General features: G+C 45.7%; 1 protein-coding gene across 1 annotated transcript; it reads right to left on the minus strand.

Annotated features, from left to right (window-relative positions):
- Positions 1–616: 616 nt before the first annotated feature.
- ctcf (CCCTC-binding factor (zinc finger protein)) lies at positions 617–11,514 on the minus strand. Its single transcript, XM_041038067.1, has 16 exons — positions 11,366–11,514; positions 8,263–8,443; positions 7,979–8,124; positions 7,701–7,820; positions 7,300–7,479; positions 6,578–6,793; positions 6,282–6,444; positions 5,955–6,125; positions 5,725–5,858; positions 5,506–5,626; positions 5,110–5,259; positions 4,857–5,017; positions 4,505–4,687; positions 4,262–4,394; positions 3,923–4,171; positions 617–3,489 (listed from the first exon to the last, which is right to left on the minus strand). Exons 2-16 carry the CDS (start codon positions 8,429–8,431, stop codon positions 3,245–3,247), a joined length of 2,541 nt encoding a protein of 846 aa, XP_040894001.1. The 5' UTR covers positions 8,432–8,443; positions 11,366–11,514; the 3' UTR covers positions 617–3,244.
- Positions 11,515–11,940: the final 426 nt, after the last annotated feature.

The raw sequence follows: 11,940 nt of genomic DNA on the forward strand, positions 1-11,940 counted from the left end.
TTGTCACAATCTTACAAAACTTCACATCATTCATTGGAAAGAGGAGACGCCTGCAGCGGTCGTAGGCCCATTAGGAGGATTTTATTTTTCATCAGCTGTACAGAGTCTCAGCTTCCAAACAACATGACAGAGGCTTCTTTTCTTTTCTTGGTCTTAAAACAGGGATGTGTTTAAACCTTCCAGCTGTTCTCTCAGTTCTGCCGAAACAAACGAGCGATGAGCAAAGAAAAACGATGCTGTCATGAGAACATCCACCTTCCATCCGTCCGCCTGCTGAACGGTAACGTGATGCACTGCTGGCAGCAGCAGATGTTCCTCAGTGATTCTTCCAGATGTTACAGCGTCACTTTGATGGACGAACCTTCTCTGTGTCATAGCACAAACACCTTTCTGTGAACATCTCTCTGTCCATGGATCTTCATTTTTTACAGAGCTGAGCACCAAACTGTTCTGTTACAGATGGTTCTACCTAACAAAGACAGGTTCTCTCTGTAATAAAAGGAAGGCCACGTATCGACCATCCTGACCTGTGGTCAAACTGTCACAGGGAAATCAAAGCACCGCAGAGCTTTTATATCTCTGTGGTGCAGGTGAACATGTTCAGGAGACTCAAATCAAACGATCTGCTGAGATGAAGGTTCCTTTTTTTTGTTCTAACCTCGATCAACACGAGATTTTAATCCTGTGTTTTAGTGAAAAACAAAAGAAAAACAAAAGACACCAGGGATCATTCTGATGTTTGGACTGACTGGCATGGGCCAAGGTTAGGACATCCCTTAGTACCAGCTGCAAATAAACAAGGACCACCCAGGGCTAGTGGAAGTGCAGGAGCTGGGCTGACAGGGCCTCAGTCCAAGGCGGAGACCAGTGTGGATTAGCCCTCTGGATTAACCAATCACATCATAGTACAGCAAACAAAATACACAGCTTCCAAAAAACTGCCCTCCTTCTAAAAACAGTATTAAAACCTGTCAAAAAAAAGAAAAAAGAACAAGAATTCTCTGTTGTCGTTATTACACACAATTTACTAGCTGAACTTCATTCAGTAGGTTTTTGGAAACAAACAGTTTTGTCTTTCAGAACATCTTCAAAACCTCTTGTTCCTTCATAGATGAAACTGGCCTCGTATGTTTGGGCCGAAGGTGAAAGGAGAACAGAACGAGACAGAGCTTCTATCGTACGACTGAACTGAACCAACCAACCTGCAGAGAAAACCCAGTGGCCGCTGCAAAACGGCCAGCGATGAAAACAGTATCAAAGCAGGTACAAAATGTCTACGAGCAACAAAATACAGACAGAAAAAAAACGTGATTCCGATTAGTTCAATTGAGTTTGGTTGGTTAAGATGCTTCATCTGTGGGAGGAAACACGACGGAGAGTTTGCGTGTTGCAAATCACCTTTTTACAGGCTCAGGTACCAACATGTTTCACCACACCAACGGAAACACGTCTCCAAATCAGCTATTTTAAAAAACATTAAAAAGGTTCACAAGAAATCAAAAAAGCAAAAGAGTTTAAAATATGTATTTACATGCAAATCACCTGCCACGGCTGGCGATCACTGATTACTGTAGGGGAGGGTGGAGCTCTTTGATAACTGTTCCAGACACAGTATGAACGAGGCTGTGAAACATTCAGAGTAAAGAGAAGCTGAACAACAACGTCTGAGTTAGTTACTGCTGATCAGAGCCCGACGGACGCTGTAACTGTGTGTGTGTGTGTGTTGCTGTTCATTAAGTTTCCAGCAATGTATTGATGTACTTCACTAACCAGTTTGCATCCTACCATGCAGACACTGCCTGCTCGGCTGTGATGGTGCTCAGAGGATTGGAAACGATGGAGTCGGAGCGCCCTCTGCTGGACAAACTCTGTGATGACGCCATTTATAAGTGATCTTTTACTGATTCATCGGACAGGCTCTAACAGCGGATTACTTCAAGTGACATGACTGAAATGCATAGACATAATTCCATATGAACCAAAGCATTTGGAATGTTCGAAACCACATCTACAGTAAAACGTTTAACCAATCAGGATTATCTGTAACTCTCCAACCAGCAGGGATCTTTCAGTTTATGTGACGGCAAACTCTCTATGTTCTCCGTCTAACAGGAGGAGGAGGAACGTCAGCCGTGAATGATAAATATCTTGCATCAGTGACAGGTGGGAGAAAACAGGGAACGGTCCAAAAATAACTTCATCTCAAACTCTGCAGGTTCAGCTGAGGAGCTGACCGTGGGCTAGTTTCCATCAGAACACGGTCGGCTGCTGGCAGTGTGGATGTCAAACAGATGGACTGGAGACCTGAACAGAAACCACTGGCTTCTGTTCATCTGCCCATTCACTCCTTTAAAAAGAAGAATTCCTCTGTCAGCTTCCTACTATAAAAAGCCTCAGTGTACGAAGAGCCAACTAAGAACACCACAACCTGGACTGTGTGCTTACACAGGCAAAGGAGGAAGGTCATACTCTGAGGGGGCGGAAAAAAAATATACAGATCATAATGACTGAGAGCGAGGGATATCTCAGAGGCAAACTAAAGTACCATATACTACGTCTTCATTAGGAAAAACTACATTTATATCTCTATATACACAAATGAAAGGCTTGGAAATTTGCAAATTCAGCATAGTTGCAAGAACCTCAGGCAGGACAGCAGAAAAACAAGGTGAAAAAAAGAAGGTAGATCAAACAATGACTCCTTGCGGCAGAGCAACATAGAGAGGAGTTGGTTTCCGGCTGAACATCAACTGCCGAACGTGTGGGCAGGGACTGACACAGGATGTGGCTTTGGGTAGACACGAGTAGCAAAATACACAATGATTCATTCAGAGGACATTCAAACTGAAAAAAGCATTTAAGAGCAGTGAGCAGTCATTAGCATGGACGATATCTGTAAGTGACGTGGGAGATGACGCAGATGTGTGCAGGGGGATCTGGTGTGTGTGTGTGTGTGTGTGTATGAGAGCCATAAACCTCAGTGTGCAGGCTGACATACATGGATGTGTGTGTGTGTGTGTGTGTGTTACTGTGTAAGTATTTACATGTAGTTTGCTTTCTCTGTGCATGGCTGTTTTTTGCCATTACCATTTTTGCAGCAGCTCCAAAGGAGAAAAAAATGGCTGCCGCTAAAAGCACACACACAGATGGAGCGCGGGGTGAAGGCCGAGGATGTGGAGATGCGAATTTGTATTTGCCAATTTTAGACATAGTCTGGCTACATGTGTGCGGCTGTGTGTCGCGTTCACCGGTCCATCATGCTGAGGATCATCTCTGGCGTCAGATCACCATTGGCGGCGGCTGCCGTTTCCTCATTCACAGCCAGCTCAACAGTCTCCACCCCTTCCCCATCTATCCCCACCCCCTCCACTGTCAGGGCTACCCCCTGCTCCAGAGGTGTTGCTGCAGAGGCGTCGCCCTCCTCCTTCTTCACTATGATGTTCTCCACCGCTCCAGTGCTCTCATCCTCCACCTGAATGATGGCGGCAGCTACAAAACACAACAAAGACGTTCGTTTAGTCTGTTTCGATTTTTGTTTTTTGTTAAGGTTAAAACAATACCAGCCTACCAGCCGTGACAGTGTGGCTGGCAGAAATGCAGTAATTACTGGTTAGCTTCAGTTTCACAGCTTCACAGCCTCTGACACACTAACCTTCCTGAATGTTTCTGTGTAAGTGATTAAGGACGAACTTTATTCATTTATATTCAGCTCGTCTGTATTTCAGAGAAGTCGTGTAAGATCCAGTGATTATCACCAGCTCCAGTGGTCCCAGTCTGCAGTTTGATCATGGTCAACTGTCACCACACTAAATACAGAATTACTATCTCTGAGCCACAGCACATGTGTTTGCCAATACACTACTCGAATATTATATGTTGCTGTAACTTCAGCTGGTAACTAACATCCTGTCAGCCTTCTCACCAGAAGCGGTTGTCTTGGCAGCCACCCTGACTGATTTGCCAGATGCAGGGGGCTTGGGGGCATTCTTCGGGGGTCGGCCCCGTTTCCTTTTGACCGGTGGCTCGTCAGGGGCTGGTACAGGGATGGCGGCGGGGGCCTGGTCCAGCTCCATGCTTTCTGGCTCCTCCTCTTCCTGTAGCAGTGATGATTCATCCTCACCGTCACCCTCCTCCTCTTCCTCCTCCTCGTCTGGTTCAATGTGGTCTTCCTCTGAATCCAGAACAGACAGGTGTCAGACAGACTAATCAGAGCTGAGCCAACACAGTTTGTGTGCCCACGCATACAACGTCCAATTCTCACCACTGTCATCCTCATCTCTCCTGCTCCTCATCTTCCTCTTCCTTCCTCTTCTCCCTCTCTTTGGGGTTGGAGTTCCGTTCTCGGCATCCTCCACCTCACCACTGCAGTTCTCAGCGTGGCGTGCCATGGTGTTCTACAAGAACATGCTGTTAGAAAGTCTGTTGACTTTTAGAACGTATTAGCGTACGCTCAATCCCATCACAATTCACACGCGTATGAAAGCTAAAAGAGAAGTGTCCTTACCCTGCGAGTGAAAGTCTTGCTACACTTGGGGCAGACGAAGGCGGTGGGGACGAAGTTGGGGTCATGGTAGCGTTTGAAGTGCATGTCCAGGAGCTGCTTCTGTCTGAAGGTCTTCTCACACTGGCTGCAGGCGTATGGTTTCTCTCCGGTGTGGGTTCGACGATGCATTACCATGTGGCGCTCCTGGATCCCACAGCATGCGACACACCACAGTTACACAGCCATTACTATATATTCATTATAATCATTACATTTTATTATGCTAGCAGCAAGGCCCTGTCAGCCTGTCTGCCCAGTACCACGTCCCCAGCGGTAACTCTACATAACACAACACAGATATCGGCGTACAGACCTGGCGGCAGCAGTAGTCACACATGTCGCATTTGAACCTCTTCTCATTCTTATGGGACTTCTGATGCTGGATCAGGGCGTAGCGCTCGTGGAAAACAGCGTCGCAGTAGCGACATTTCTTTCCGGTCTCAATAAACGAGTGCTGCTTACGAAGATGGACGCCTGGAGACGTACAAGGTTAAAAAATTACAGGAAGGAAACAACACTGCAAAGTAAACTGTGTGTGTGTGTGTGTATGCGTGTGTTTGTTTTACCTAAGTCACTCTTGCGTGCAATCACAGTATCACAGTGTGGACAGTGGAATTTGGCCACGTTCTCCGTGTGTTTCTGCAGAATGTGCATCTTCATGGTTCCACTCTGGGTAAATCGGGCGTGGCAGATGTAGCACTCATAAGGTTTCTCTCCTGAGAAGAAGATTTAACATGTGTACAGGTTTACCACTGTTCAGATGATGTTTCTGAATAAACAACAACCTATGAACTACCCTAGAATTATAGATTTGAACAATTCATGGGACAGGGATTTAGCAGGAGCTCAAATTACTCCTGACCCTTCTGATAGAAATAATAAAAACACACCACACTGCTCCTTTATCTCTGAAAACTATTTCACTGCTTTTAAAAAATAAAATCTTAAGCTGTGAGTTTTACCTGAGTGTGTCCTCATGTGTCTCTTCAGCTTGTATGTGTCTCTGCTGGCGTAGCTGCACAGACTGCACTGGAATGGACGCTCGCCGGTGTGGGAACGAATGTGACGCTTTAGTTTGCTCACCTACACAACATCCACACACACAAACTCACGGTCACCAACAGAACACTACAACAAAACAATGCATCTGTAATACATTAAACTTAAAGCAGCCATCTTACCTCCACACTGGCGTAGTCACACATGGAGCATTTGAAAGGTTTCTCGTGTGTGTGTTTGTAGCGACGATGGCGAACCAGCTCTCCGCTCGTCACAAAAGCCATATCACAGTCTGTGCACTTGTGTGGACGAGTTCCTGCATAAAGAAGAAATCAGAAACCTGTAAGCTCAACTCGTTCTTCTGTCTCCTGACCGGACTCTCGTGTTTATATAAAGACGTGTTGGTCTCTACCGGTATGTGTGTTGAGATGGTTTCGTAGCAAGGTGACCGTCCTGAAGGCTCTTCCACACAAGTGACATTTGTGAGGTCTCTCGTCCGTGTGGCTCTTCATGTGTCTGTCCAGGTTGGAGCGTCGGGGGCAGGTGTAGCTGCACAGTTCACACTGGAACGTCTTCTTAACTCCTAACACACAACATTCAACAACGGTTTTTAAATCAAAATCTCACGGCCACTGTCTGAGTGGAAAACAATAACATGTTTAAACAAAACTAAACTCAGTGTTCCAGAACAAACCAGCTCTGAACACGCAGTGACTGACAGGAGACAGCAGTGTCTCACCTTTCTTCTTGATCTTTGTGGGTTTGGGTGGTTTCATGTTGCCCACCACTTTCTCAGCGTTGACCTCAGACAGAAGGCCCTCCTGCTGCTCTTCCTCAAAGTCGTAGACACTGACGTCCATGTCCTTATCTCCCTCAGCGTAACGCAGACGACTCTTTTTACCCTGAAAAAAAAAATAGTCACATTTTTTGGAAAATTTAAAACACACCCATTTTATGTTGTACAAGTCCAGTTCAAGTACAGAGAAGAATCTCTCACCCCCAGTGACAGAAAGTCACACCGTGCAGCTATCTTACCTTTTTGGTCTTCTTGATGGCTCCAGATGGAGGCTGATAGTCCGGATCTTTAGCCCAGTTTGGGTCATCATTTGGAGGCTGGATGGGTTCATCCTCCCCTTCCTCCAGCATCTGGTTCCCCACCTCCTCATCTTCCTCCTCTTCAGGGTGGGCTTCTCCTCCCTCCTCTTCCTGCTCCACTGTCTCCACCTCCCCATTAGCACCAACCTTAACTACCTACACATCGAATCCAATAATTGCTTTGTCAATGAACTGATTTTGATATTGTTTGCGAGGTTTTCTTCTGCAGGTGCAAGTGAGACATTATGTACCAAATGAAATTATGGAATTATTGTTTCCAAAAATATATACAGAGGCTTCAGAAATTATTTAGGCCACGTCACATTCTGCACACTTCATCGTGTGGTAGATTTAATTTTAAAAGGATAAAAGTTTTTGCCCATCAGTCTACAAACAATAACCCATTATGACAAAGTGAAGCAGTCTGAATACTTTAGATATCTAGAGATATCCCGAGTCCCAAATTCAAGTGTGTGAATGTGGAAGAACAATCTTTAAGCAGTCGCTCACTTTCCAGCTGATGAAAACTAACAGATTATGTAATGAAGTGCATTTCTGCCAGGGGCCCTAAAACAGCAAGCGATGCAGCTGCTAATTTTCAGATGCATTAGTGTGGTATGTCTGAGTTAAAGCCTGACCAATGAGTATGTCTGTCTGTGTACCTGAAAGCCCTCAGGCAGCGGCAGGGTGTGGCAGATGACTGGGTCTCCGTCCTTTGGCATAGCAGTGGTGTCCACAAAGGTGCCTTGCTGCAGGGCCTCCACAGTGGTGGCAGAAACAGGCACCTGGACCAGCTGGAGCTCCCCAAGACCCAAAGCTGCCTGCTCCTCCATGTTTACCACCTGAGGACAGAGAGAGACCGAGGGTCAGCACACGTGTCTGGGTAATATACAGGGTGTCCACTAGGACAAGTTCAAGAGTTGAGAGTGGATACGAAGCATCTGAGGAATAACCTGAACACCTACAGACAGCTTGAATCCTGCTCTCTCAACACTACAGAGACACAAAAGATGAAACAGCCAGAGGATGGTATGATGTGAAGCAGCTTCAAACGAGCACCCACCTGTAGTGTGATGATCTGAGTCTGGTCCACTGTTGTTACAGTTGCTTGGTGAGAGGCACCAGCTACCCCTCCAACCACACCCACCGCCGCCGATGATCCCCCCACTGCAGCATCGATTACCTGCAGATCAACTTCACGTTAATGGGCTTTTCCATGAAATTTTGGGCGAGGCAACACGCAGTTGCATGTGACAGATAAAACTACAGCAATATCAGCACAAATGAAACACCACATGACGCCAGCATCATGTGGTGCAGAGCTCTAAACAGTGACCTTACCTCTGTCTTCATCTGCAGCAGGGTGGGATCCAGTGAGTCCATAACCATCATTTCAACCCCTGCTCCGCCCTCTACACCAACCCCGACCCCAGCTTCCATTAGCTGCTGTTGAGCCTGTGTGGCTGCAACCATTCCGTCCCCATGACCTGTAACACAACATCGCTGGGGATATAACATTTGACCGCACTGTCCACAAAAATGTGTCGAGATGCAACAGACATCTAGAATACTCCATGCTCTGTTTACAATTAGACTGTGAGATCATGTGTCCAGTCAGTACGAACCTTGTTCAAGGACGACTCCGGCTTGCCCCTCTACCACGCCCCCAGCCTGTGCAGCTTGTTGGAGGAGGTCAGCAACCATGGCATCCTGGCTGTGGACAGCCTGGATGGAGGGGAAGTCTTTGGCGGGGACCTCCACCACCCCTACACCCTCTGTTGGCCCTCCGTCCATGCTGGGTAGGAACTGAAACATGACATTGTGGAAACAAACATTATCTAGCAGCGTGTTACATCACCCCCATGTTTTTAAGCCATCCACTGAACCCATGATGGTTTTATGACAGTGGTGTGAATATGTGGATTTTCCCTGAACTCAACACGTAACAGCTAACTGATTAAAACCTCAAAAAACACAGTGGTTGCTGCTGCAATATAAACCTGCAGACTTTTTCATCCCAAACTCTTAACTCCCAACATGGAGCTGAACACTGACCCAGATTATGTCTGAAGTTTTCCCCTTTCTTGTCCTCAAGAAAAAATCTTCCTCCTCTCTTACATGACCACACAGTCTAAATTAGTTAGAGGATAGAGTATTTAATTTTAATGATCCCACACCATTGGCTAGTGGAGCTATAAAAGGAAAATTTTAGCTATGAAGGACTAACATCAAAATCTGAAATAACGATACAATGACAAAACAAAAAACAAACAAAAAAAACACCACTCTGTGACTAATCATATGTAGTTTGGTTTTCCAGAATTCCAGAATTTCCTGTGAAGAAAATGGCATAGGAACAACACACAACTGTTTAAAAAGCTACAAGACAACGCAGAACACCTCGTGATAACTGTGGCCTATGCTTGTCAGGGGTGACTATATATTCTCAATATATACTCGTAGCTGGCTAACAGAACTCAGTTTCACTCTATGTTCAACTGCTTTGAATCTCAGTCTCTCTGGCTGATGTCTTTGGTTGTCTACATGCTTTGCTCCACAAGTTAAGGTGTGTTTAAAGGAAGATCTGTGGTAAGTGTGACATATTTTACACAACCTTTCGTTGCACAGTTGCTGGCACTTAACACTACTAGCGTTACCTGGAACCGAAAGGATAAACGAATTGTTTTCATGATTTCTGTACACCGGGCTGTGGACTGCAGGGTTGTGGAATGGCAATCTCCCTTTGCTTTGCTGCTGACAGCCCTGAGCTTTGCTGAATCAACTGCCTGTTACCTGACTGTCCCTGTCAACCTGAGGGAGGGAAGAGGGATATGTTACACCGCTGCACTTATACACTGTGATACTTCTCTCACACACAGTCACAGATTTTAATGCCATACACATCTCTGGCAATGTCAACAGCTGTGCTCACCTCAGGCTTCTGGCTTCTACCTGCCTGTAAATCTCTCCTCCTTTTTTTATTCTTCCAGCTCAGCAGCAGAGAATACCCCAGCTACAGATGTGCACACACACAGGAGAGTGTTCGATGTTTGCTTTGGGTGTCAGTCCAACATGGATTAAACAGGCAGTTGAAAAACGGTCTGCATTTAGACAGTGCCGCCCTCACTGGGTAGAACGAACGAGGAAAACTATTTCACTACTTTGTCAAACAGTCAGTCAAGCTTTGGATCCTGCCTGTGTCATGTACCAGTTACAGCTGCATGATTTATGCTTCGGATGAGACGGATATTTACATGAACAACCAAATAAGATGGACTCTTCAGTGTATGTAGCAGTCACTGTATTTGCTCAATTCACTTGTAAACATTAGAGTTGCATTCTGGTCTTTAACAGACTAGAATACAAACACTTTGGCAAATGTAAACTGTATGAGATTAGTGGCAGGAGAAGAGTAACAGCTCCACAGACATGTTTGTGACAGTGCCTAACATCTGGCTGTGTGCAGGCTTCCATCTGTATTTATGTTGCTAAATAGGTGGAAGCCGAAGAGGCTCTGGTACAGGCCTTCACAGATACTTTGACTTATGGCACAACAAATTTATCTCAACACGCCAAAGACACTTAGCGCCCGGCTGGGCAACTGTCGCCTCCTTGCACAGCATTTATATAGCGGTATTTTTGTAGCTCTCCAAGCCGAGTCGTAGAGGGAGCTCTCTGCTGTAATATATATCTGTGGCTATGAGGCTCTAGGTGGGCTTAGAATAAGAGACAAGCGGGCGACGGGTGCAACAACAACTGCCAATTCCGACCACGGCCGCGGTTACAGGAGAAAAGAAGAGTTGCAGTGCTCGATAATGGGAGATAGCAGAGTCTGGGAGAACACAAATCGTGTGTTTGGTCTTGGTGAATCATTGGCCGCTGTGATCACCGAGGATCGTTTTGCTGTGAATGCCTCGTCATCCTCTTTTCCGCACTGGCCTTAACGTTACCATTTCCGTGTGTTTCGCTACCAAGAAAGCTACCTAAAGTGTCTTCAATCTCAACAGTAGTCGAAGCGATAACTGATGATTCTGCTAAATGAAACACAAACACGCACGTTTGGTCCGGTTACTTTTGGGTATTCGGACGCTTTCGACACTTTTGTTTATAGCGTTACTGAGGGCACTGGGTGGGGAAGGGCCTTGAATCCGAGCTAACCTAGTTAACCGTTAGCTAACGTCAGTTGCTACATGGATTTCTTCAAACAGAAATCTCGTTTAACGTTATGCAACACGCTAAAAGTCAAAGTAACATCTGCTGGGTAAAATGCAGCTGCGCTATCTGTGTACAATCCTATAGTATTGTTATCATTTACACAGGAACGTTCGTTTGTATTACACTTTGAGTATATTAATGCAAACAAGCTAACGTTAGCTGTGGGCGATAACTTAAACCCGCCAGTTTCCATGTCGTCAAGGCTGTAAAGACGGGAAACAAAGAAGAGAGAAAATGGACGCCTTGGCCTAAACTCTCCAACCAAATCGACGGAGTATTCGTAACTTATCCTCGACGATATTTTCACAGATACGTGTGAAATGCAGTGGGCTGTGTATACATTTATTAGAACTTCGGTTATTTAAACGTATTTTGACGGGTTTTTCAATAACGATAGAGGGAGACAAACACTCTCCGACGAGCTGCCCGGACCCAGAGCCCCATCGTGACACCTAGAGGCCGATTAAAGATCCTGCAAACTCCCCCCTTATCAGAAAAGTAGTGATACTTTACCTCTTTTTAGTGTGTTTCTCCTCCCGTTTAACTCGGCCGAAAGCACAGAGTCTCTGCTACAAAGTTTGGTGGGCTGGCAAGAAATGCAGGCTTCTTCGCAGTTTGTTTTAATCCCTCTCCCGCTTTAGCAGAGTAGCCTCTGCCACAAAATGGCAGTTGCGAGCTCAGTGCGCCTGTGCGGCCGCTGGGGGGTGGTGTCGAAGCTGCTGCAGACACCCTGATTGGCCAGGAGGGGCGCCCCGTTGGAATACATTGAGGGCCATTTATCACAGTGTTAGGAATAGGGCTGCTTTCACGACCCTCGGAGATATTAACTTCCCCGAGCAGAAAATAAGTTCGACGTGTTAAAGTGTACATTGAGAGTACGGATGACAACTGAAAACGTTGTAAATGATGGTTCTTTCAAATAAAACAAAACACTGATTTATTTAAAATGACGTGAGTTAATCTATTTAATGCCATGGCAAATTAATAGTAGTAGCTTGGCTGATACTGTATGTCACAAAGTCACAGGAAATCTTTATTCAGTGCCTTTGAAAGTTTGAAATTGGTTTGAATGTATAATCACATACATC

Source organism: Toxotes jaculatrix, chromosome 5 (genome assembly GCF_017976425.1).
Source record: "Toxotes jaculatrix isolate fToxJac2 chromosome 5, fToxJac2.pri, whole genome shotgun sequence".
NCBI classification, from domain to species: Eukaryota; Metazoa; Chordata; class Actinopteri; family Toxotidae; genus Toxotes; species Toxotes jaculatrix.